The sequence below is a fragment of the Lissotriton vulgaris genome, chromosome 3_1 (genome assembly GCF_964263255.1).
Source record: "Lissotriton vulgaris chromosome 3_1, aLisVul1.2, whole genome shotgun sequence".
In the NCBI taxonomy this organism is placed as follows: Eukaryota; Metazoa; Chordata; class Amphibia; order Caudata; family Salamandridae; genus Lissotriton; species Lissotriton vulgaris.
The window spans coordinates 1,079,212,358-1,079,239,945 of NC_141689.1; the positions used below are offsets into that span (position 1 = coordinate 1,079,212,358).

The window sequence follows — 27,588 nt, forward strand, 5'->3', positions numbered from 1 at the left end:
CGAGACAATTCCATCAAAGGGGGTAGATAAGGAGTTGGAGCATCCCGAGCACTCCGAGGAATTCATATCTGCGGCTCCCCTAGCACTTACAACATCGGCTCTGGATACCAGCCAAAGCCCCGAGCTGATCATGAAAACCGCTAGCCAAGAGTTAAGCCAAGAGCTAAGCCTGCGGTCATCGCAAATATCAAAAGAGGATGACCTACTCTCCCTTCCTAACACCACAAAAACGAATTCCGTTGAATTTCTGCTTGCAACTATCCTTCAGGAACTAAGAGATTTTAAAGAATCTCAGGCACAGGCGATTGCGCAATTACACACTAGGCTCACAAAAATGGAAGAGTGCTTTGGGAATCTTCCTTCAAAGATCATTGAGGCTGAGACTCGGATCTCATCCCTGGAGGATTCACTGTCAACAATGCAGAAAGATCTATCAGCGGCCAATAGGGAAAGAGCCCAGTTAGTGGAAAAAATGCAGGACCTCGAAAACTACAATCGAAGATCAAATTTACGCCTGGTAGGCATACCAGAGGGGGTCGAAGATAAGGACGTAGTCAAGTGGTCGGAGTCTCTCCTGAAAACAGCCATACCGGAGCTCCAAGGCGACTTGACTATCACTAGGGCACACAGAGTCCCGGCATATAAACCCAATAACTTGAAATATCCGCGTACAATTCTACTTAACTTTTCAGATTTTAGGGTGAAGGAGAGAATTCTAAACACAGCATATTCCAAGAAATCATTCAATGCAGAAGGAATAAACAATTTTCGAATTTTCTCGGATATGTCAGCGGCTTCTGCCCACAGACGTCGAGACTTTGTCAAAATGATAGACTCTTTCAAAAGCAAGGGAGCCCAGGCTATGATTGTGCAACAGTCAAAACTCAAGGTCCTGGCTAAAAGGAGGTTCTTTATTTTTACAATTGTCCACGAAGCCCAGTCCTTCTTGGAAGGATTAGGAGGATAACCCAGCAGATCTCCAGCTGTATCATGCTCCTAACAGATTCAAGAGTTTAGTGTATAACAGCTCTGATCGTCATGGGGGGGGGGCTGCCCATAACAGGAAGCACAAAAAGGATGCAATGCAATGGCATCCAACAAGAAGAAACAGAAGGAAAGGACGGACGTGGAACACGGGGGGATCCGTCCAACTGAGGGGGGAGGAGGGGGGTCCGGGGTGGTGAAGGGAGGTGTTGCAAGGGGAAAAACGAGAGTTCAAATGCATTGTGTTTCTCTACATTTCTATGATTACAGTACGAGCAATGTTATTCTTTTTCATTTTTTATTCTTTTTTTTTTTTATTTTTTTTTTTATTTTGCACAAATAATTATTGCACTTGCCATTTTTGCCCGTATGGATTATAATAAGTTGTCGAGTTTCTTCGAGTATATTTGCTTATTTTGCACTAGAGGGCTCTTAATCCTTCAAGTCTGTTCTGCTATTTGTATCAGCCTGCTGTTTAATTGCATATTTGCACAGTTGCTGCTCGTTTGCACATTTGTACATTGCAATTTAGATTTTTTTCTATCAATATCTGCTGCTGCTATTACATTTTTATGTATCACCTATCTGTTATATACGTCATTGTTGTTGTTTATATATTTATAGATTTGCACATTTGCACACTTCCTGAGGGCCTCGCCTATCATCTCGAGTATGCCCGTTTGCAGATTTGCACATCTAATCTCAGATTCTCTAGGAATATTTCTGTGAATATTTGCTGCTATTATGCTACTGGCCTATATTGTTATATACACTTATATTACCTATTGGTTATATTTGTTGCTGCTTTAGTTTTTTGTTCATTTGCAGATTTGCACACTTGCACATTGGCTGAGGGCCACGTTCAACATCTCGTATATGTTTGCTTGCATATTTCCACATTTAAATCCAGTCTCTTTACGAATACTCCTGTGAATATCCGCTCCTATTATGCTATGGGTCTAGACTGCTATATATATATATATATATATATATATATATATATATATATATATATATATATATATAATTTATTGATTATACGTGTTGTTGCTGTTGACTCTATTTTTGTAAATTTGCACACTAGCGTATTAGTTGAGGGTCACGCCCGACATCTCGAACATGAAATATTATGGTGAAATTTATTTCTTTAAACGTTAACGGATTGAATAATGTTCGTAAAAGGAATGCTACTGAGTGCTGGCTGAAAAACCTTTCACCAGATGTCATCTATTTACAAGAAACCCATCATAAAGACCATGCAGAGTCAGCTAAACTCTTCAAAAGCTGGGTGGGCTATAATATATCTGCCCCTGCTGGGATGGCTCAGAGAGGAGTTTCCATACTAATAGGGAGACATGTAGGGTTTAATCTTGAAGGGTCTTGCACGGACATTAGAGGTAGATGGGCAGTTGCACACGGTAAATTAAATAACGTCAGTGTTATTCTTGCTACAGTTTATGCACCAATTCTTGACGACCCTCAAGTTATTCTACAAGTAAAACAGGCAATAACTGGTCTGCCCGGGCCAATAATCTGGGGGGGAGATTTTAATTTATTGCAAAACCCGCGATTGGACTCGACTAAGAAAGATCGTCGTCAGAATAAACCCCAAGTTGCCTTAGCAGTTTAAAGTTGTAAAATAGATCTTGATCTTATTGACCATTGGCGAAAGTTAAATCCTATCAAGCGCGAGTACTCATGCCACTCAGCAAAATACAATTCAGCGTCAAGGTTAGATTTTTTTCTGTCATCCCATGATTTAGTATTATACAATTATGCCCATCTACCTAATGCTTTCTCAGACCATGCAGCTCTTTGTATGGAGGTCAATCTGGGGAATCATGAAACTAGATCTAAAAGTAGATGGTTTTTTAATAAACTCAATCTTCTTGATCAACAATGGTGCACAGATATTGATGAAAGGATTGAGCAATTTTTTATACAGAATAGAGGTTCAGCCCCATTAAATATAATCTGGGATGCTTTTAAAGCAACTCTTCGTGGAATAATTACATCTAAAGAAATCCCTAAGTTGAGGGCAAAAAGGGAGGAGAAAATCAAACTCCAAACTGAACTCTCACAGGCAGCCCAAGAGCATTTTAGGGTCAGATCTAAGATCTCTGGTCACAAACTTAACATGGCAAAATGCAAAATGAAGAACTTTTATTATGAATTAGGCGAGACAAATAGCAACCTATATGAACAAAAAATATATGAAGAGAGTGAATATATAGGAAAGCTTCTGGCCTGGCAATCTAAAGAAAAGCAGGTTCACAATAGAATAGATCAGCTATTAGATCCTATTACTAAAATACAAGTTAAGAACACCACCTCTATTGGTGATCTGTTTTTAAAACACTATGAAGGAATTTATCAAGTATCTGAAGGGGCTACATCTGACTCTACCTTGGAATTTTTTTTAGAACAACTTGAAATACCTAAATTAGATCCTGAGGGCATTAATTATCTTACTCAAGACTTCACATTATTGGAATTAGAAGAAGTGATAGAGTCTTTCCCCAACGGCAAGGCCAACGGTGAGGATGGCCTTCCCATCAAATTTTTTAAAAGATTTGAGGGAACACTACGCAAAGAACTTCTGAAATTAGTTAATAACTTACTCCAAGGTGGTCCCCCACCGGATTCCTTCCATATAGCGGTGGTGGTCAGTATTTTAAAAAAGGGCAAGAACAAGGAAAATATAAATTCATACCGCCCGATTAGCCTTCTAAATACAGATTATAAAATTTTTACAAAACTTTTAGCAAACCGATTAAACAAAATAATAGGATCCCTGGTAGCTCATGACCAGTGCGGTTTCATCGCAGGCAGACATCTTCATTCCAACACTACATTTTTATTGGAGGCACTAGATTATTTTAAAACTAATAAGGTGAAGGCTCAAATTTGGTTTTTAGATGCGGAGAAAGCCTTCGATCTAGTCTCTTGGGATTGCCTGTTTGCAATTTTACGTAGTTTTAATTTCCCGAATGTTTTTATTTTTCTCTTACGACAATTGTATGTGAATTCTAGGGCACAAATTATCATTAATAATACAAATATTGGGTCCTGTAACGTCACTAGAGGTACGCGACAGGGATGTCCCCTGTCGCCAATTTTATTTGCATTATTTATCAGGAATATTAAAGCTGACACAGCCCCAATATTAGGAATGACAAATATAAAACTGTATGCAGATGATATTGCCCTTTTTATAGATTCTAAACCCTCTAGTCAACGGAGGATTTTAAAAATCTTCTCTGATTTTCAAAAGCTGGGGGGTTATAAAATTAATGTAAACAAAACGGAAATTATTCTGGTGAACTGCACTAAATACACTTTAGCTCCGGAATTCAGGCGGATCTATAACACAAATCCCAAAAGATATCTTGGAATATTTGTATCAGACAGCCTAGACGACCTTTTTACACTAAATTTTTTACCTTTATTAAAAAAGGTGGGCTCACTTTTAGACCGGTAGAATTTGTTACCCCTGTCTATTATAGGACGGGCATCGCTAATTCGTATGTCGGTATTACCCCTCTTTAATTTCCTTTTTTGTGCAATTCCCTGCGCAATCCAGGCCTCTTATTTTAAAAAAGTAGAAGCGCTGATTTCCTCTTTCCTATGGGCAAAAAAATCTCCCAGACTTGCACTGAGCACTTTGTATTTATCATCTACACAAGGAGGGTTGTCCCTCCCAAATATTAGAGAATATTATTTTGCGTCTTTTGCACATTATAGCCACAGGTTTTCCGTTTTAGATTTTCACGAGACGGATGATTTTTTTATCAAAAGGATGCTGCTGGAATTGAAAATTTATGACCCAGTAAGAATCACTAAAGATCCCAAAAAAGTATGCTATAAATCCCTGCAGTGGATCTTTAAGGTGAAAACTCATTTTTTTAAGTTCTATGGATTACCTAATTTTAGCAGCAAGACAAATTTAATGAATTTTAGCTTAGGAGACGCTGGATGTATGGACAAATATATATTAACTATTTGGAAGGAGAATGGCTTCGAGAAAATTGAAGACTTCCTCTTGAGTAACAGATGGAAATCCTGGGATGAAATCAATAGTCAGTTAATCCATTCGCACTGCATGCTGAACTGGTCCTTCTTCAGGATAAATCCAAAATTTAGAGAACTCACTATAGGAAATCTATTTGTGAAAGAAAATATTTCCACTATCCTTAACAACAAAACACAAAAGAAAATGAGTATTTGGATTAAAACACTAAGAGAAGGTAAAGATCAGGACCTCTACAACAAGATTACTGAAAGATGGAAAAAGAAGGAAGATATTACAATTAATCAACAGGTATGGGACAAAAAAAATAAGTTTAATAAAACCATTTTTCAAGGAGCAAATTTTAAACGTATGCAATTCTTTAACAAATGGTTGATATATAGAACTCCGTCCTTTTTGCATAATATCTTCCCCCAAATAGCTGACAAATGTTTCCGATGTGAAGGAAAAGGCACGTGGAAACACATTGTTTGGGAATGCCCCAAAATCCAGGTATTATGGAAGGAAATAGAAAAATATCTCTCAATTGTCCTTAAAACTAATATTGTCCTGGATGAATTGACTTCCGTCCTAGGTTGCTCTTCTATTCACACCCAACACGATGAGTCCCTTTTTATAGCTTCTTTGATAGCTAAATCCCTTATATTACAGTCCTGGAAAACAGACCTTGTCCCATCTTTTCAAGCATGGAAGATAAAATTACTCCGAATCCAGGATAGGGAAAGAAAATATGCTTTAAGATCAGGGGCTCTGAAAAAATATGATACATTTTGGAGTGGGTTTGATCCTTAAATTTGCCTTGCTCCTATTCAATCGGATTTAAAATTGGTTTATTGAGTTTGTTATGCATATGCACGATGCACTTTACAAATCTAGCTATGAAAAATTAATGGAGAAATCCCACAGGGAGTTTAAAGTTCCTATATTATCTTAATTCTAACAAAATCGTCTGATTATTAGTGAAAGTCTGTTGCCTGTTTGCTTTTACACAATTTTGCACTCTATAATTTAAATGTTATAACTAAAAACTGTATGGTTGTTTTCAAGATTTTTTTTCTCTTCTAGACTGTATTAATTGGATTTCAAATATGTTATGTCTCCTGTACTGTATTGTATTGTTATATATGAACTCTCAAAAAAATAATAAAAAAAAAAAAAAGATCTAAATATGGAAAGCATAACATTAACAGTTGTCAATCAAACCACTGATATAGAATCCAGGCTTTCATTTGGGGCATCAATAAAAGAAGGCACAAACACAGGAATAGAAGTAAATCCAACAGTTTATTAAAGATGTAACGTAGCCACACCCACAGTCTCTCTGAACTATTGGTCATCTAAAATCCTCTTACCTTATTAAGCTATATAACATTTACTTTCAACCAGCAGCCTAGTGTCACATATCCGGCTCTAAAAATAAACATACTAAAGAAATACATCATTTGAGCTACATATATACATATTTACATATACATACATATATATCTATCTATCTATCTATCTATCTAGAGTCCGTCTCTCTCGTCTTTTTTTAGGCATGAATACAAATCACGTGGAGAGTGGAAATTGGATATATATATGGCAGAACAAAAATCAATAAATGAAAATACTATCATCAATCTAACCACTACTCAACTGGATCAAGCAGAGAAACAGTTACTTTCGTTGGACTTGTCATACTGTCCAGAGAGTAATTTTAATTATTGTAACACCAGAATTGACATTTTCAAATTCATCCGCAAAATAAAACTGAAAAAATACGCAATCAAATCAAGTCTAGCTGCTAAAAAAGCCACTGAAACTAATCAACGTTCCAAGAAGAGCGGTTTACAAGCAAAAGATGCGGCCGAATGCGTACGATGCATCAGTTACGTATGGAGGATGATGACCCCATCAATACACAATCTATTGCTGATACCGAAGGAATTGACCTTGAGGGTTCATGCAAGAGTCCTTTTAAATCACCATCTACATTTAATCCCAGTATGCCTCGGGACGCCATAGACATTTATGCGGACAGAATAACGGATGTATTGAAAAAACTCAAAATTACAACTATGAAAAAGCACAAACTACCTAATGCAAAAATGCGACCATATAGCAATCTGATGCGGAAATTAAAAAATGACCATACCATCGTCATAAACCAATCTGACAAGGGTGGAAACATAGTTTTATGGGGAAAAAATGACTATATTGAAGAGGCAAATCGCATCTCAATGATGAACACTGTTATGCCAAAATTGATATGAAGATCGCTACACAAATACAGCAGTCCTATCAAAAAGATCTCTATCAGTGGAAACGTGACGGACTTCTCTCTAAAGATAAACTCAAATTTCTGCAAAAAGAGCATCCAGTATTACCCAATATATATTTCATTCCGAAGGTGCATAAACAACAGACAAAAGTGCCGGGACGACCAATTGTGTCGGCAATCAACAGCACCTTCGAAAACACATCGAAATATATTGACTTTTACCTACAAGAATTTGTTGTCTCTCTACCAGCCTACATCAAGGACACTACGGAATTCCTATACCTGCTCAATCAATGCATCTGGTCAAATGACCTATTGCTTATGACAATGGACATAGCTACGCTGTATACCAGCATTTCCCATGTTGATGGCATCAGATCAATTAAGTATTACTTGGGACAACGCCCCATTAAATTTTACCAACATAACAAAATGCTTGTTGCAATGATTGAAAAATGTTTGAATAACAATGTTTTCTTATTCAATAACATTGTTTACAAGCAATTAAGGGGAGTTGCCATGGGGGCATGTTTTTCCCCCAGCTACGCGGGGCTCCACGTGGGCTGGTGGGAAGAACATATCCTCAAGAGACAACATGCCATCAGCTGGGATAGCAATATCATGAGGTATTGGCGATACATCGATGATGTATTTATCATTTGGCGAGGCACTATGCAACAGGGAAGAGACTTTGTCAATAACATCAATGACAATGTACCTAACTTAAAATTCACAGCCAGCATTAGTGCCCAGGAAGCGAGTTTTCTTGATGTGCAGATTAATATAGTGGAGAATAGAATAACTACCAGCCTGTTCAGAAAGAACACTGCAGGCAACACCATTCTGCATGCCAAAAGATTCCACCCGCGACACACAATTGCTGCCATCCCATACGGGGAGTTCCCTAGGATCCACAGGTCATGCAGTACCCCTGAACCTTAGAGACAAACACCAACAAGAATCTAAAGTGAGACTCATTGCCAGGGGTTACAACTCCAACAAATTAGATGTTAGCATGGCAAAAGCTAATCTCTTAAACCGTTCAGACCGGTTAGACCCAAGTTTAACAAACCCAGCAACTATCAAAAAACAAGAAGGTAAAAACATTATACGCCTTATAACTGGGTATAGTCGCCAAGCTCGCCAAATTACCAAGCTGGTTAAACAGCAGTGGCCTATTATCCTTACTGACCATGTGTTGAAAGAAAATGCCCGAAGCCCCCACCGTTACATATAGACGCGCCTACGCTATGCGCAACGATTTGGTGTCCAGCAGCCCTGAAACACCAAAAGAGGTCAATTGGTTGTCCCCCCGCAAAGGGTTTTTCCGCTGCAGCTCGTGCAGGGCTTGTAAATTTGAGGAAAATACGACGACATATGTAACCCTCTTTGATACAACGCCCATCACATTAAGAGCTCATTATACGTGCCGCACCGAACTAGCGGTTTACGTATTAAAATGCAGCTGCGGACTTACCTATGTGGGCAGCACTAAGTTACCAGCACACCAGCACATATTGCAACACCTAAGGGGGATAGTGAATGCCGATCAAAGCTACCCGGTAGCGCGGCATTTCCAAAATAACCATGAGAAGAACCCAAACCACCTCAAGTATTTTGTAATAGATGCTGTCATTCCCAGCAAGAAAGGGGGAGACCATGAAAAACGTCTCAGACTCAAAATGCATAGTGCTTCTTAATAGCAAGACTCCGGGGGGGGGGGGCTGAACATGGGAGAGGCCCTTCATAATTTTTTGTAATTCTAGGTATTCCTAAAACCATGGAGGGTCCCCTGTCATGTTAATACGCCCGTACTTAAGAGTCAGTAGTCGAACTTAAATATGTATTTATGCACCTGTATTTTACTTACGGCAGGTGATGAAGAAAAGCCTTTGAGATTTTATCTTATATAAAAAAAATTCCTTTAGCACTTCGGCAAATCACATACACTTTTACACTCTCAGGATCTACATAAATTTAAGTTCATCCTGCCTTTGCACCAGTTACTTTAAAGCACCACATTAGGAGCACTATAGATATACACACCCCGCTTTGGCCATACAGCTAGGGTATCCGGGAAACAGGCTTTAAAAACATTCCTCATATTTTTGTGAACGGTTAGACGTATGATTGCACTTCGTCTTTTCAGACAGGTGTTTGAGCGCAAATAGATTATTGCTATATGAGGTATGCATGGGGTGAACACGCATCTAAATAAATTGAAGAGGGACATATGTTATCAAATAACTAGTGGCATTGCAATGAACAGAATGGACGTTGATATCTCAGAGGAAATAGATTTGGATTGAGAATTTTTTTACATCAGGCAATTGTATTGTGACTGGTTTGACAAAGTAATATCACACTTGTGGATGTATACATTTTGCATATGATGGTATTTGTACACTAATTGTTTAAGCATTATGCATGTTTCTGCTCCAGTCCAATCACCATTAAGAAAATCCTTAGACTTAATAGAATACGAACTCTATGCCGGATCAACGCAATATAGAGATCGCACTCTGTGACATTAAACCTAGATGTGAAGTTAAGGCATAATGTCTCCCATTACTACTCAAATGTATTACGCATTTTATAGAATGTAAGAAACTCCATAAGTATTTAGAAACGAACAGGATTGTGCGCTTGATGCAATGAATTTTTGTAAATCTTTGATTTTACACGATGTTTGCATGTTTCAAAATGACGCCCTTATTTGTATTCCCATCACAATTCCCTGTTTAAGTATAGTCCTATGTCGATGTTAGTGACCAGGAATTGGCGCGCTTCTGCAGGGTGTTGCCCTATATCACAGTGGTAGCCCTTCCACTCTCTCTCAGTGAGCAAGGACTTCACGTCCGAAACGCGTCTGAGGGCTTGTACCACAAATGAAATAAATAAACATTTTGGAAATTTGAAAGACTGACTTCGGCTACATTTTTGCAGTTTGCGTACCTGTCGGTGCTGCCAGGCACTTCTAAGGCAAGCAAGTATATATATATATATATATATCCATCACTAAGTTGCCTGTGAAAAGGGAGGACACCACGCAGAAGAGTTCTGGATACTGCTCTTTATTTCTTTGGAGGCACACACCGGGAACGGCACCCAAGGCACTCGTAGTTCACCCCTCCGACGCGTTTCGTGCTAAGGGAGCACTTAATCATGGTATGCTGGGGTTGTGAGGATTTAAACCAGCTTAGTTCGCTACCACCAGATGACCAATGTGACTCCGCCCAGTGGGCTGCGCCTCTCCTGAGGCCTTCTGGTCATCGTAGTGCCTGCATTATTCTTAAGGTAAGTTGCTGTATTCAAAGAACCCACTGAATGTTTGAAATCCCAAGTGGGTCTGCGCATTGGTAGCTGTGCTCTGTGCTGCCATTTGCTCCTCCGAAATGCACTCGTCTGCCCCAGTGCTGAGACGCTGTTAGTCATCCCAGCAGGACTGCGCAGCGCGCAGCAGGGTTACTCCCGCGGCTCAGGCTAGTGCCAAAAATCCATCACAAAGTTGCCTGTGAAAAGGGAGGACACCACGCAGAAGAGTTCTGGATACTGCTCTTTATTTCTTTGGAGGCACACACAGGGAACGGCACCCACAGCACTCGTAGTTCACCCCTCCGACGCGTTTCGTGCTAAGGGAGCACTTAATCATGGTATGCTGGGGTTGTGAGGATTGAAACCAGCTTAGTTCGCTACCACCAGATGACCAATGTGACTCCGCCCAGTGGGCTGCGCCTCTCCTGAGGCCTTCTGGTCATCGTAGTGCCTGCATTATTCTTAAGGTAAGTTGCTGTATTCAAAGAACCCACTGAATGTTTGAAATCCCAAGTGGGTCTGCGCATTGGTAGCTGTGCTCTGTGCTGCCATTTGCCGTGGGTGCCGTTCCCTGTGTGTGCCTCCAATGAAATAAAGAGCAGTATCACTCTATCACTCTACGCATGGAACCTTAAGAGCAAATTTAATTACCTGAACAGTATTCGCTGATTTATGTCACCTATAGTTTCTAAGAGTGTAATTACTGTCTTAGATGTGATCTCTGCAAAACTGAATTTCTGGCCACCTTGAAAATAGATCTACCAGTATTAACATGTATGTTTTGTCCTCACCAGTTAATGGTCTAATGTGTCAAATGCAATCTCATCCCATATTTCTTTTGGTATTTTGTACACACTAGGAGGGGTTCTTGTCTGGTGAATCTTAACATCGCTACAGTGCTAAACAAAGTCCCTTAATGTTCATTAAACTATACATCAAACTCAGGCCTCCAAAAGTCAGACTGGACATGGTCTTTCATCTTGACAATCCCTAGATGGTATTTGTGTCCCAGTTTTATGATCTTGTTTTTGAGACTAACTTGGGGGGGGGGGGGGTTAACATTTGGTCTCAAAAAATCAGGAAGAGAGTAAAATGATTTATTGTATAGAAATATTAAAAAATCTGTTGCTACAGGTAAAAGTTCAACTGCAGAACATACATTATTAAAACTATTAAGAAGATATATAAAACATTAATGTATAATTCCTCTATTCACTTTTTTAAAAGAGGACAATGACGAAAGTCAAAAAGGGTACTCAATTTCATATAACTTTGCAATCTTTTTGCAGAAAAGCAATATACAATAGCTTCCTCGATTGTCATGCAATTAGCAATAACAAATGTGGACTCTAAATATTTGTTTTTCTCTGGTCTAATAATGCTGGACATAAAAAGATACGATTTTAAATAGATTCCTCCTTATAATCATAGAGAGGAATAGAAATGCTCGAATAAGTAGCAGACCAATCAGAAAGGTAGGTACCTGCAAATCTGCAACTGTATCAGACTAAATACATTGTGGCTGATTATCATGGGTCAAGCAAGGATGACCTCGAACCTGGCTAAAGGGTTATTCAAATATACTTCACCAATTATAATTTGGGGTGGTGGGGGGGGGGGATTTTACTGTTTTGCTTCACAATAACATAAATAAATCCTCAAAGTATAAACATTTAAATTCCACTGAGATGCAAACAAATGTAAAATCTGCAGTAAAGGAAATGGGGCTTTGTGGCGTTTAGCAATTGAGAGCTGGGTTGACAAGAGATTATAAATTTCACAATAAATTGTATGGGACTATTCCAGGAAAGAAAATGTTTAGTTAGACAAAAAAGGTTATTTGTGTGAGGTACTTCCCAGCACACCTATTGGACCACTCGGTAGTAGCCTTTAGAACTTCCTCTTCAACAAAAATCAGGATGGCAAAGATGGACTATGGTTAGGAAATGATTACAGGGACAAGAGATGGTGGAGGAACAATGAAAACATAAAATTACTTTGAAAGGAATGTAGCCAAAGCCCTAATTAGCAAAGAACGAGGTTCGTACAAAGCTTTCTGAGGGGTAGGATTAGTATAGTATCTGTTATGATAGAAAGAACAGAAACAAACAAACAATCTCAGGGAGAAGAAAAGATTGAATATATCAAGAGACTAATAAAATAAAAAATAAAAACAAGCATTGGCATAGCCAATAGGTCTCGCCTTTGGGACCTTATAAGTGTTTTGCCAGAGCTATTGGCTTTGCCAATGGGTTTAAGCTACGTTGGAAGGTAGTGTGGCTGCTGTACAGCATGTTGAAAATTATAATAAAGTGGTGCAGGTAAGGGCACGACGTGGTTACTAATAAAAGCAGACACAAAATAACCTATATTATAACATATTAAGCAGGGGTAGTGTGGGCTGATTGTATGGGGAAATACTGGAATCTCTATGGAGGCAAAGGGGGAGAAGGGGCTAAGGGGGGGGGGGAATACTGGAGGCTTGTATGGTGGAAAAGGGGAAGAAGCAGGGAAGAGAGCATTGCACAATATTGTGTTGCGCCTGTGGCTATAAAAGTGGTGCATGGATCAAAGTAAGTGCTTTGTGTCATTTTGTACAAGAGCTCGTACAAAAAAATATTAATAAATAACCCCATATTTGTTCATAAACTGAAAAGAACTATCCCAAAAATAGTGTGAAATATATGCAAAATGCTGGCACTGCCTGTAAAAGTGTAGAATATAATCGGAGACGTGCTTGCGCTGTCCCAGTAAAAGCATAGAATACACAATGAAAAACGCTATCTCCGAACACTTTAGCAGACCCCCCCCCCCCTGGAGAGGTTTATTGAAAGAACAGCAGCTCTGCTCTGTCTGCATAGAACATGTGACCTTCACTCCCGCTCTCCGTAGGGACCATCTCGAACAGGCACCTACCAGGGGTCACTGGTGGAAGGTCACAGAGAACGAGTTCGGAGCACAGCAGTTTGACCCTGTGTGAAGATATATTGGCCTTTGGTGATGGGAGGCACACAGGGAGTGGCTGCCGTCTTCTGGGTGGAGAAAGTAGGGTAACTTCGGCGAAGTGGGGCTGTGTGTCCGTTTCCTGTTCCGAGGGAGGAGGTGGGAAGACTGCTTAGAATGTAAGAAGGGCAGGTGATGCTCAAGTACAGCAGCTGTGATCAGACGTGAGTGTACCAACGCTTGACATGACAGCAGCCTTCCTCCGAAGTATGGAGCAGTTGAACGGCAGGAAGTTAAAAAGTTAGGTTCCGTGCCCATCCGATCCTTGCCCTCGATGCTGATCCTACAAACATATTTCACGGCCTCTGTGACAGGCTCTCAAATAACTATACCAACACTCTGCTGCTCAGCCCGCACAATTTTCACTACAAGAAAAGCTACTCATGTTTTGCCTTTTAAATGTTTGCATTCTTGTTGTGCGAATGGAAGTTTCAAAGTAGGTGCAAATGCCCTGTGCCTTGGTCCAAAGGAAGCATGTTTGTTTTTTAACCCCTTGCGTGCTCATGGTGGCTCCACGCCATCATGAGCCATGGGCAGCGTGTGCTCATGACGGCGTAGAGCTGTTGTGCCGCCGCCGCCGCTCCTTGCACGCGGCTCTAATTACTTGCCTGTGTGGGCGAATTAATGAGCGGACGTGGTCATGACGGAACGATGCCGTCATAAGCACACGCCGCCTGTGGCTCATGACGGTGTGGAGCCCTCATGAGTGCCGAAGCGCCGCGCTCACCCCCTAGCCCCCCGCGCCGCGGCGGAATTTGCGGCGCAGGGAAGGGGTTAATGTATATTATGAATATAAATAGTAAGAAATAAATATGATTTTCAGTTTAATTCAGGTGCGAAATAAAAAGTTTAAACTTAGATGCATTTATATTGCCACAACCTATTCTTGGTTGCTTAGTGTTGCTAAACATTTATTAGGGTGAAAAATAGTTTGAAAAACAAAGGTGAAACAAACACGAAAGCGGGCGTGTTTGTTTACTTTGGAACATGAGTCCAGATCCCGATAAGGAAAGTATGCAGCTGGCAAAATGTGTGCCGCTGCTCTCTCCCAAGCTCCCCAGGCAAGGGGAGTTAACGTGAAAAGAAAAGGCGGGACATGCTGCAGTCTTTGGCCATTTAACTGCTTTCATTACTGAAAGCTACACGCAAAGGCAAATAGAATATGTGGGAGTTAACTAACTCCCAAGAAAAAGTTTAGGAACAGTGAGGAGTGCTCACAAGAAGCCTCCCAAAGAGCAGCGCATATGCGCTGTGCTAGGCTCGGCTTAAAAAAATCAGTCACTGGAGGAAAGAGAATAGATAGCACAAAAATCCTTACAAGACATTAAGAGGGAATTCACAAGAAATCTTTAAGGTAACTTTTGTAAGAGATGGGAATAGAACAGATTATTACATTTTGAATATGGATAGAAATGTAGGAAAATTGCGCCACAGAAAATCAAGACCAATTAGATCAGGAATATCATAAAATAGATACATAGAGATTCAGGCACACTGCTTTATAAAAACTAAGATATAGAAGACACCTTCTTTCGATCCCATCAGAAATGTTATACAGAAGAGCTTGACAGAGACAAGGAGGAAATGGAAAGATAGTTACTAACTCACCCTCCCCAAATGCACAAACAAACCAGAAGGGAGAGCTAAATCGAGACATACAGGAAGAGGAGATCCTGGATGTCATGAAAAAATAAGAAGAGAGAAAGCGCCAAACCCAGATAGCATATAAAATGAGTGCTAGTGGGCAGGATTATACCAATTTGTAGTAAATGATTCAACTCTATATTTAAGGAAGGAACTTCACTACTGTTAGCATGGGGAGAGGCCATCATCAATTTAATACTAAAATTGACAAAAACCTAAAAGGAGTAAGAGTCATAAAGACCTGTACAATCTTTTCAAATATCTTCGCAAGAGTAAGTGAAATGGCAGGGGGACTGATACAAAATGATCAAAAAGGGTTTCTACTGGAGAGATATCTGCTTGAGTGAAAACATTTTCATAGGAACAATAGTCTTTGCAGAAGCATATAATGTCCTTAAGCAGTTAAAATAGTTGATGCAATAAAAGCCTTTGACAGGGTCAACTGGAAATTTCTACATGTAGTCATAACAAATATTCCTTTAGGAAATAAATTCTCTCAGGCAATGCAACTAATATATTTTGTACTAAGAGCAAGGACATTAATCAATGGCACTCTGACAACGCAGGTCAATCTATTAAGAGCAAGGCTCCTTGTTTAAGGATTTTTACAGATAAATGCAGACAGAAAACACGGTGTTTTCTGTCTGCATTTTTTTTTGAAAGTTGGATAAATACAGAAAACTGTGCTTCTTTAAGTGAACCTCCGTGCTATCTTTCAAGAATTATAGCCCAACAGCTGAGCAAATAGACAGCATGGAAAATGAAAAAAAAACAGGATGAAATGTCTTTAAATAATGGAATATGTCAAACTTCAATTTGTGGTATAATGCTAATATTTACCAGTGGCTGTATTGTTATGTCATTTTCGGTAGCTTAAATAGCAGTAATATGACAGACATTAAAGTATGAGTGCACGTTCATCAGTTAAATTAATATGGAAATGTACACTTGTACAACTTAATCTTTACGCTAAACACAAAATAAATATGGATAAATACAGATAAAATGGCCAAAAAATAAATATGGAGAAATACAGACGGAAAGTGCAAAAAAAAAAAATACTATAAAATCGGGATCCCTAATTAACCCCTTCGGTGCTGATGACGGCTCCCGGTCGTCAACAGTTACGGTGGGCGTGTGCTGGTGACGGCCGGGAGCCGTCATGACCACACCCGCGATCGGAATGTGCCGCACAGGCGCAGAATCCCGGCCGCGGCGGAGGGGTTAAGATGTACAAGACAGAGGTGCCTTTTAGCCCATTACTTGTTAACATATACAAACCCTTAGCAGGTAAATTAAGAAGTTAAAGCAGGATTACACCTTTTTCTTCAATGAGTAGGAAAGAAAGGTTACTCTTTATACAGATTACTTAATTGTACATCAAACACACAAAAGGTGAGTGAGAAAATGCTTGCTTTAGTCTAACCACTGGCAACCGTATTTGGTAGAATTCCAAACCATTATTCTTTTGCCGACCATGCCACCTCACTTTGGATCCAGCCATATGCAAATCAGTCTCTGCCCTGCTTCAACAGGAACAGTCCAGCCTTAACTGCAAGGTCTGGTCCTCCCTGAACCATAACGCAAGCAACCCAAGGCCAGTTTCCTCCTGATTTTTGCTTAGCAGTCAGGAGTAGCTTGGTTCTTGTGGCACAGTGAATATAGCACTCCAGTCTCGGCACACCCTTCCCACTTAGAGTGGTACATCAAACGCACAAAAGGTGAGGGGAAAAATACTTGCAATAAGTCTAAACACTGGAAATCACTTGGGGTAGCATTCAAACGAATCATTCTTTTGCCCCCCACACTGCTTCAGTTTGGCCTAGCCATATGGCAATCAGTCTCAAACCAGCTCCAATAGGACCAGTCCAGCCCGAACAACCAGGACATGTCCTCCCTGAACCGAAACCCAAGCAACACAAGACTTGTTTTACCCTAACTTGGGCTCATCAGTCAACTGCAGCTTGGTTCAGGCACAGTGAGCATACCTTATGTTAACAAGTTGCAACTCCATTTGGGATTCACCAAGTACACCAGAAGGTATGAGGGACAAACACTCTTACCCATTACGTAAGGCAGCAGTAAACTAATAAGGGCAGATGATTCAGGAGGATATCTTGCTACCATGGGATAAGCTGGAGAAGGAAACAAACAGCTGCCTACCGAAGAACAAATATCCCCAAATGACTAACAAGTTTCAAGCGAAGGAAGGGAGATGGAAGCAGGCTAGTAAAATTAAACAAGCGCTAGATGATACTGCTACAAAGAAAATGACATAGCTTGATAGTAATGAATGATAATCCATGGAGCATATAGAGCCCAAACTCGTCTGGGAAAGAGACTAGCCTACAAGGGATCAAGATCATTTAAGGCAAGTACCTATGTACACTTTTTAAACTATGATTTAATCTACGGCTCTCGGGAAGAATCATTTGTTAACTTTACACAGGGTCTTTTGGACTACTTCGTAGATAGTGAAAACAAAAACAAATAGAATTGGAACATAAATAGAGGTTTAGTGTTACAAATGTCAAAGTAAGAAAGCAGGAGATCTACATGTTCGTGAATTTGCCTATTATACAACCATTTTGGAGACGTGTGGATAAGATATTAACAGAAATTATGCATCAAAAAACTGAGGTAAGCCCATATTTCTTATTAGAGTCAAGCCTAAAAGTCCATGCGCCAGCACATGTATCTCATTTGCTAGACATTATTGTTTACAAAAAGAGCTTAGCGCCCGCCTATTGCTTACTATTTGTTGGTTCCCCTGTCCCTCTTCTTTGCAGCCTATTTAATTGGCCGTCGCATCCAATACACACAGTGGAACCGTGACAAAGCACAGATTCATTCCACTTAATCATGCCGTCCTCTGCTCCTGACGTGATTCAGGTACTATTCTTCCCACTCCCACTGCTTGAGGTTCCCCCCTTAGCGTTTTTTTTCTTGTACTGAAAAAGTGTCAAATTTACACAAAGTTCGCCTGGGCACTGACATGCAGTGTTCCCAACACTGGATGTAGTAATTTGAAGATTAGTGCTCGTCTCTTAGTTTACAGAGACTATTCTTCTTGGACACCACTTGCACCTGCCTGCATATGTTTTTCCTCTTGTTTACTTTTTTTCCAGTTGTAATCCCCTGACAAGATCAATCCATATTGATTACTTTATTTACCTTCACAGTGACAGTCTGCGGTATCCGTTTTGCGGCGGCGTTTGTTTACACACAGTGATACTGCAAATGTCCGATGTAAATTTACAAAGCTCTGTGGATTTCCCACTTTATAAGGCACATAAGTAAATAACCTAAAAAGTCTACATCTCCCACAGTATGTTAGGCTGTCCAGGGAAAGTACGGAACTTGACCTAACGTCCCTGAAGACGTCTCCCTATAAACCGAAAAAATAACCTTGAACTTTTTAACCCAGAAGAGTGCTTATTGTCAAGATATTCATCGATTTTTTTGTTTGGTTTGCTTATTGTCAAGATATTCATCGATTTTTTTTGTTTTTGTTTCAGCAGCACCCTAGAAGCAGCACTTACAGAAAAAGGGTAAATGCACATTTCTCATTAAGGAGGAGTTTGTTAGTCATTACACAAAGACCGAAAGCATAGTAACCAAGGGGCTTATTTACAAGCCTCTTGCGCTGCCAATGCGTCACTATTAATATGGGAAAAAGTGACGCACCAGCGGCATAAAGGGCTTGTAAATAAGCCCCCAAGTGTCTCAATTCGATGCCACAAGGTTTCCATTGAATGAGGCTAAATGTGGCACAGCATTTGCTGAGAGGGAGGTCTGCAAGAGCAGGGGGTTGTTCAAAATAACCATGGGCTACAGACATTGAATGAAGAGAGCACAGAATCAAGAGGAACAGACTTTGAAATCAATAAATTCAGTCACTCAAGAATCACTAAAAGCCTTTCCTTAAAACATATATTGCTAGCCTTTAATGCAGACATTACATTTGCTGATCTGAACTATTTTGGTTAACTCTATAAACAAATGAAACAAAGGCATGATATCAAAGAAACAGTCCACGCTTCCTACCGAAACATACTTAAAAAACCTAGGCAGCACGTCTCCTTCAACCATGAGCATGCATGCCGACATTAGTGAGAAGGAAAGTGTGAGATTTAAAACAAGCATTTGCAATGCAATTGGTCTCACCTTTGGGACCTTAAATAAATGTAGCTACTCAGCACATTAGCCTGGGTGCTGAAACATCTACTGTTCTTTAACCCTTTCGATGCTGATGACGAGCTCAGCTCGTCATCACCCAAAGGTGTCGTGTGCTGATGACGAGCTGAGCTCGTCATGAACAAATGGCATCAGTGGTTTTCCAGCACAGGGGGGGAAAACGCCCAGCAGCCATGTGGTTAACATGGAGGGAAAGTAAGCACCAAACTGCGTGACACGCCAGGTATGGGAACACACGAGAGGAAAATTGCCTTTCAGCTGGAAACTGTGTAGACCAAAGCTCTGTTTTTAATATAAAATCAGGGTCTTCGGTGGTCATATTACTGAAAATCCAAAATTTTAAAAAAATATTATTGTCTACGGGTGCTCATGAAAGACAATATCTATGGACTGGAATCCATAGAATGCTAAAGTGATTCTGGTATTTTACTGAACTCGACTAGTCGTTTTCTATCAAGACAGTGAAATAGAGGCAGTTGAACAGAAAAAAAGTCCCTAAGCGGAAGCAGACAAATCCTAGGGCTGATCTCCAGAGCCTACAAAGTACATACACATATAAGTATATACTAAAGTATATACAAGAGGTCTTGAATGCTCAACCTAAAAATTATAATCCCGAGAATGTATTTCCCCATTGACTTCTACTGAAGGAGAGACACTTTAAGCTGGAAGACAACCAAAATTAAGCCATGGACGGCTAAAAAAAATAAAAAATAAATAGAATAAATAGGGAGTCTCCCACCTGAATCGAGTCTATTGGCATGTACGCGAGAGAGTATTTTCATTCTACAAACAATCTTTCCATTGCAGATTGTTTTATCAGTAGAATCGATAAAACTGCACAAAGCATATGCGGAAAAAAGCCAGTAACCAGATTTTAAAAATCATCCTAAAAATAATCAATGTGCTGCATAATAGGTACTGTGCGTTTTTAGCGTTGAGTGATTTATTCATGCAGTTTTTTCCCCAGATGCATCACAAACGGGCACCAGGACACAATGTGTCTTTGTTTGAGACCTTTACGTACATTTAATGGCCAAGTGCATGCAAGGGGTAGATTCTTCTGACAGATAATATCAATTGCAGCAAATGGACCAAGACTGCATGATGATAAGATTGCAAATGCACCTGAATGAAACAAAAACGGAATTAGATTGAGCCAAAAAAGGTTGGAGAGGGGGGGGCAAGTGTGCTACACAAAAAAGAAGATGTGTACATTTTCAGTTGTCAAGTAGACTTCTGTCAGCCATGACACCATTACCTGGTTCTGTGGTGTATGTGCCAGAACTGACGATTTTTGGATCTGTAGAGTCTCTGCATTGACTCAACATCCTGTTATTCTGAGCAAATCACGTAATCTTCCCGTGCCTGAAAAATAAAATGGAAAAACCAGTAGGTCTTCCCTTTGAGAGCTATCAGCAATTTTTTGTAGCCAGCTGTACCGCAACGCAGATGCTTTGCAGTGTTGCTAAAACTAATTTTAAATAGTGCTAAGACGCAGCCAGGGTTAATGCGATGTTTTTCCTCAAAAAGTGCATTTTTATTAATATTTTTGGCAATGCTGCACAGAAGCCACAATGCTATATAGAATAGCTACAAATCATTGTCAAAGTACAACATGAACGAAAAGCAGTGGGAGAGCTAATAAAAACGCGAGACATATTGACTTTGCCAATGCTGGTTATATTTGACATGCCAAAAGGAGATACAAGTTTACAGTTATCGGCAACCAAATCCAGTTGTTGTACTATATCATGTAACAGAAAAGGGAGAGGGGTGTATAAACTGGATTAGGTTAACACCGCCAATGCATGAAGAATTGCTTGATTATATAAGATATCTACGCTCATGAGTTAAAATGCTCTAGTGATAAAAAGGTAATAATGTGGATGCCCGTTGAGCACTGCATGGCTAGGAGACAGTCCTTGATGAATGACTGATGTCCAATGATTACATCTAACAAGCTCAGGGTAAACTGATTGCCAAATGGTAAAGATTCATGAAAAAACTAAAATAAGAGGAGCGAAGCGATAAAAACGTCCAAAGAAACGCTATAGGAAAGTTAAGTGCTTGATATTCTGCAGTGATAGGAGGACAAAAATTTTTTTTAAAAAAACCACATGAAGCATCCCAATGTCTAGGTTGGAGGTGTATGGCGTTTGTGCCATTCTTGGAAAACGTACAGAGTCTATACTTACATTATGGAGTTTGTTATGTGCAGGCCTCCATAAGCCACTGGTTTTTTAGTTCAGCAACTTTCTGTCATTAGCTTGCAATTTTGACAATCTTATTATGGATTGGCCCAAAATATAATTTTCTATTTGCTGCTTGGGTGTGTACTTTGACCGTCACCGTAATGTACATGCGACTATCCTGAATCAAAAATCAGCTGGTGCATATTTGGTTGCACTGTAGCGAGACAACTGACAAAAGCGTCTGAAAATGGATGCTACAGGAAAGAAAACAAACATTTTTTTTATATCATTCACTTTTCTAGAGGATTTTGTCAGTTATCACTCCCTGGTATGCCAACAAGCATTGGCAAAGCCAACTAGTGTTATATTCGTACAGCATGTACAAGATCGATACAAACATCAACGCTGCTGGCATTGCATATGCTAATGTTATAACGAGAACAAGCCCATTATCAAGAACAGGTATTTTAAAAACTATGATCTTTCGTCAGTGCAGTCTGAACAAAACAAAAACATTTACCAATGCATTGTTTTCATTACGCCGGTGTACACTGCAAATTTAAAAAAGAGGTATACGAGCAACATACCCCAATGTTATAGCAGTAATCCTTTAACATACAGAGTATTACCATAGGTATCTACATTGCAGCTTTAGGCCATATTGCTGAAAGAATGGTACAATGGGATAGCGTCCTCAACAGCTTTTGAGAGCTTGCCCTTTCATGGGATTTTTTTCTCTTCTAACATGGTCAAATTTGCCACAGGCTTGATTGATACCCGTAGTCACATTAATGTATCCATTTTTTCTAATTACTAACTTCCAACTGAACGGTTGAGAAGGAAATAGTAATTAAACTTTTGGGTGAGCCCAGAGCGCAATTGTTTCAAAAACTAGGCACAATTCTGAGTTCTAATCAAAAACAGATTCCCTTTGGGATTCCTCAAAAGCATACCATAATGTTTGCACACCTCATTCAAACAAACAACCAAACATTAAAAGGTGTAGTAGTTGCCAAAAAAATAATATAAAAATGTTTATTTAATAGATCTATTCAGTAAGATACAAAGAGAAATATGCAACAAACAATACAATCGATGCTAAAAGCACATGTTAATCAAAGGTTTTCATACCATACAAATACATGTATTACAAAAGTGCAAATCAGTACACACAACCCTCAAACCAACTATCATAAAAGGTTCAACAAATGGTAATATTCTTGATTGGTGCATATAAAAACCAAGAAGCGACGCGTTTAGGTGGTATAAATAGGTCCAACCAGCTTCTTCAGGATTAATTACAAGATGTATCTCAGCACTTTTATCACAAACTGGTAGTGTTGGTTATCTTCACCAGAGACCTAATTCCTCCAGCACACCCAATCTTTTTATTCATCTGTCCACTTTCTGGAGTGGGTAAAAGGCGGATGTAAAATCTCACCACTGTTGCCAATTCGTAATGCTAAAATGTATATCATGGGGGTTACTGGTCTCCCCTCAGGATTGTAGGTCATCTGGTTTGTATGGTCCTCATTAGTAAAAAGCGGATGGCAAAATCCACCACACAGTGATGCCCTTGGATAATGCTCAACACAACTTGTTAAATTAAGTTGATCTTTTCATGATAAAAATGGGCTGATTGCCAATACCTTTTGATGGCGCCTCAGTGTCCGCCACTCCTACCGCTTGCGGAGGCAAACGGCAGGGACTTAGAAGTCTGCTCACGTACTCCGCTCACAATACCGAATTCAACAAGGAGTCATTTGGGTAAATAAGTCTAAGCTTTTCTTAACAGGATAATCAATAAATTCACAGACAGTGAATGTAAAGGGAAAATGAAAATAATGAATCAAATGAAAATAAAATTATAGCTTATGAAACTTATTGCGTTCTCACATTTCTCCAGACAAAATCACAAGCTTGAGTCCAACATGTTACCAAACCGAACAAAAAAGGTCAAAAAGAGCACAAACCTAAAAGTACAAATACATATGAAACTAGTGAGTTATATAGTCATAACAGTATTAGATCTGAATATAATGTGTAGCTTGTAGTGCAGGACAGAACAGATCAATGGATAAAGTTCATATTTGTGTCATCTTTTTCTTTATTAGAAGATCCATAAAATATTCCTTTCTCAGTTGATAAAAAGACAGCCGACACGTGTTTATATTTCAAATGCTTCTACTTAATCTAGCATTCCCTAGGAATGGTCACTATTTCCATGACGTTCAGTTTCTGTATTTTTTACAGTGTAGCATATTACTCTACTATAGTGCATACTTTGAACTATGTCGCCTTAATGAGTTTTTTAAAGGAGCAAGATTGAGAGCTCAATGGGTCAGAAAGATGTTCCGAACACATGTCATTCAAGCCTTTGCATCTTTGCTGAGGGCACAGAGGAATGGTAATTTCTTCTAGTTACAGTTTTAATTCTGTGCACGTGTGTGATGGAGATACAGTTGTCAAAATACTGACAAGGTGAAAGTAATATAAAAAGCAGTTCTTACATGTGAGTGGAAGTGTTGTATTTTGGAAGACTGTGAAAGAAATGAGAGGAAGTGCATTGAGAAGACCATGAAAAGAGGAAAGGAAAGAGAGAATGTATCAGTATAAGATATGCAGATGATCAAGATGTGAAGAGAAAAGGGGTGTCTATGTCTAACATGGAGTGAGTATAACAGGGGCGATTGAGACACTCTGAAAACCACTATCACTTAAGGCAGTGATTCCCAAACTTCTTTGACCCATGGCTCCCTTGACCCATTGACCATTGCCCGGGGCTCCCCACTGTTATTTTTTTGGGAGGGAGGGTGGATTGGATGAAAGTCCCGTCTCAGGAGTACTTGCATTTTTCTCCTGAAAATAATTAGGATGAAGCTGATGAAGGTATTACAATCATATACGCAGGGTGTTTTGTATTACTAAGGTGGCACCTCTAATAAAATATTCCTAGTTACACTTTGCCATGTTTTTTTCAGAGTACCCTCTCAAACATTGTTATCCCACTTACAGTGCTAGATAGCACCCCTATGCATGTAGGCCCCAAAGTGTGTCTACGCTTGAAGAATATTTACATGCACAACCATTTCTACCCATGTCATACGTGCCAACACACCTGTCTCCGCTGACCACGATTTTTCAACCACATACATCTTTATTTTTGCTGTCTCCTCCCTAAAATTGCCTCCAAATCAATGCAAGGTAAATCAATTTCTCAGATTTTGTGTTTTTTTTTTAAACGTCCCTCTTTCTTGCTTCCAATTGTTGGCATTGTGTGCGTGTACTGAAAGAAATGTGTTCTGGAAGTACAAATGATTCAAGTACAAATGTCAATACTTAATATTACTTAGTGTATTTAATAGATAGGACAACTGTACTTTCCAGATGACTTGCATAGGTGTAAAATGCATTTGGAAAAAACAAAACCATTAACAAGTCTAACAAACTAAATCAAGCATCTTCCGCTTACTTTGGGAGTGTTGGAACGTGAGAATCTAGTGAAATATGGAGGTCATCCCCTTCGACATGCCATCAATTAAGGGTTTAAGCACCACGTTTACAGCTTTAGGCATGTCATTTATAAATCATCATGCATTTAAGTCTGATTAGTTTAACTGAAGCTAACAGACCCTACAACATTAAATGCACTAAAGTGCGTGTTGCATGGCACCCCTGGCTAGGTTTGATGGCTCCCCAGGGAGCCACGGCACACAGTTTGGGAACCACTAACTTAAGGAGTAGAAGAATGCATTCTTATTAATTCCATTCAGAGCTCACCAGTGGGAATGAAAGCACTGGTACTAGGGTTGTCACCTGACCAGTTTTCTACCGGCATCACTGGTATTTTTATGTCCCGGTCGGTTAAAAAATGAGCAAATTGCTTGTATTTTTAGCCTCGTCCTCTACATACTGGAAATAGCAAATATAACCAGAATACACGTTTTATTGTGTTCTAGGTCTGCGTTAATAATCAATGTGCATACGAATTTGTTTACAGTCCCGTTTAGTATTACGCTCAGGTCTTCCTAGACTCTTAAAATAACAACAAATGGCATGACTTTTCTTACAAATGCGGCAAGCCTTTCTGGTACTTATGACACGCCGTATGGCCAGGATCATCTAAAAGACACAACAGCAAACTACTCTCTAGGACTGGATTCTTTAACGTCTAGAATAGACCTGGTTGTAAAAAGCACCCACAAGCAACACACTTCATTTTTTCCAATAGGGGAATCTGAGATCCGTCGACAACTATTACCATGTTACAAGAACTTGGAGTAAAGTGCAGGAAGGTACAATGAAAATAGAGATAGCACTGGGTACAAACAGGAAAGCTCCAATAAGAACGTACTCAGAGAGGGTGCAGACAGGGAGGTACTGATATTTGGAGAGCAAACCGGCAGGGTGCCTGTGCACAGAACGCATGCACCATGGAACAGGAAAGAGTAAATGACAGATTATCCAGTATGCTACGAGAAACCACGAAGTATGAGACAAGGACAAGAGCTGTCATTCCAGTGTAGGCAGCATGCTAGCGAGTAATATACGGTACCGTACTCACCGTCTCCGCCCCCGAAGGCTGAGGGCCGGCGCTAGGCGCCCCCATCACTCCTCGTAGTATATTCATCATCCCCCGCCCCCCGGGAGCCGCCAGCGTGAACCTCCACCTGGCTGACGGGTCTGCACCAGCCACTACAGACACCCCGGAAACCAACACAGGGGCCAAAGTGCGCCTGCGCGGGGACGTGGCATGACGTGGCTACCGCTGAGGGCAAAGGGCCACCCAAGCCCTCCCCGTGCCGCTACTCAACATAGAAGAAGGACTCATTTTCCCCGCTTCGGGACTTGACGAAGGACAACACGGACAAACACAGACAGGACTGACAGCTCGCATTGTTGTTTTGCTTTTTTTATTTGTTATTCGATTGTGTGATTTTTATACAGCGTGGAAGCGTTTTGCAAGTTCAGTTACCGACAATCAAGGCAAGATTACAGAGCCCTGCAAAGTTGCACAGGTCCATCGTGATGTCCTGCTGTAATAATCAGATTTATGATGAACTAGCAGCCCGTCCCGACGTTGTCCGGGAGCAATTAGGCTTCAGGGCCCCCGCCCGCCCCGACGTTGTCCGTAGGTCAAGTTCAAGTTTATTTCACGTTTATTTGGACCGTTGGTCCACAAACAATACATATCGATAAAAAGTTCATCCAAAAAAGTTAAATAAAGCATTTCATTACACACAGACACCCTAAAAACATATTTTAAAAATACTAATTATTAAAACTCGTTTAAAAGGTATAAAACTGCCTTCACTTTTTGCATATATTTCCCCATTGCCACAGCAATATCTAAGTGGGACATTTCTGTCATCAGTGTCACAGCCTGGGTCCGAGTTTTAATCTCATATTTCATAAGGATTGGTTTTAAAAATTTGATACGCAAGTCCAAAAACTTCAGACAATCAAATAAGATATGCAGCATATCACATTTGGACCCTAAAGAGCAAGTACAGCTTCCCTCCTCATTGATCATGGCCCGCTTTACCGAGTTGTTCATATAACAAGGGTTAACCCCAATTCTAGCCCTCAGAACCTCATTTCGTAATTGACGGTCCGGTAACTTATCTATGTAGGGGAAGCAATAAACATTATTCCATGCATCAATCATAAAACTGGTCGAGGTTTTACTTGCAAGATAGATTTTGTCCTGTGCATGCGATATTTCCTTTCCCGTTGACCTGAGTAACTTTTTATCAATATTAGCCACGGAGACAGTAGGGCACACATTAACTCTCATCTTCAAGCATAGCTTTGTTACTTTCCCCCTGGTCTCTCTTGCCCATTTTAGTTCGCTGTCCTGTATTTCATTTTTGCCCCATTGAGATATTTTGGTAATTGCGCCTATTTCTAGGCGTTGCCAAAAGCGCAAAAGGGCCATACCAACTTGTATACCCCATGAA

At 40.0% G+C, this 27,588-nt stretch overlaps 1 protein-coding gene across 6 annotated transcripts in view; it reads right to left on the reverse strand.

Moving 5' to 3' along the window:
* USO1 (USO1 vesicle transport factor) overlaps window positions 1-27,588 on the reverse strand; it is a 682,652-nt gene that overhangs the window by 442,295 nt on the left and 212,769 nt on the right. For 3 of the 6 annotated variants that reach the window (XM_086961505.1, XM_086961504.1, XM_086961503.1), the window contains exon 1: window positions 26,193-26,365. The exons of 1 other annotated variant lie outside the window; for it this stretch is intronic. In XM_086961505.1, the coding sequence (XP_086817631.1) occupies window positions 26,193-26,261 (69 nt within the window). In that variant the 5' untranslated portion in view covers window positions 26,262-26,365. Of the gene's footprint in view, window positions 1-20,694; window positions 20,803-26,192; window positions 26,428-27,588 lie in introns of those variants that run through there. 2 more of the 6 variants (XM_086961506.1, XM_086961507.1) reach the window with 2 other exon arrangements.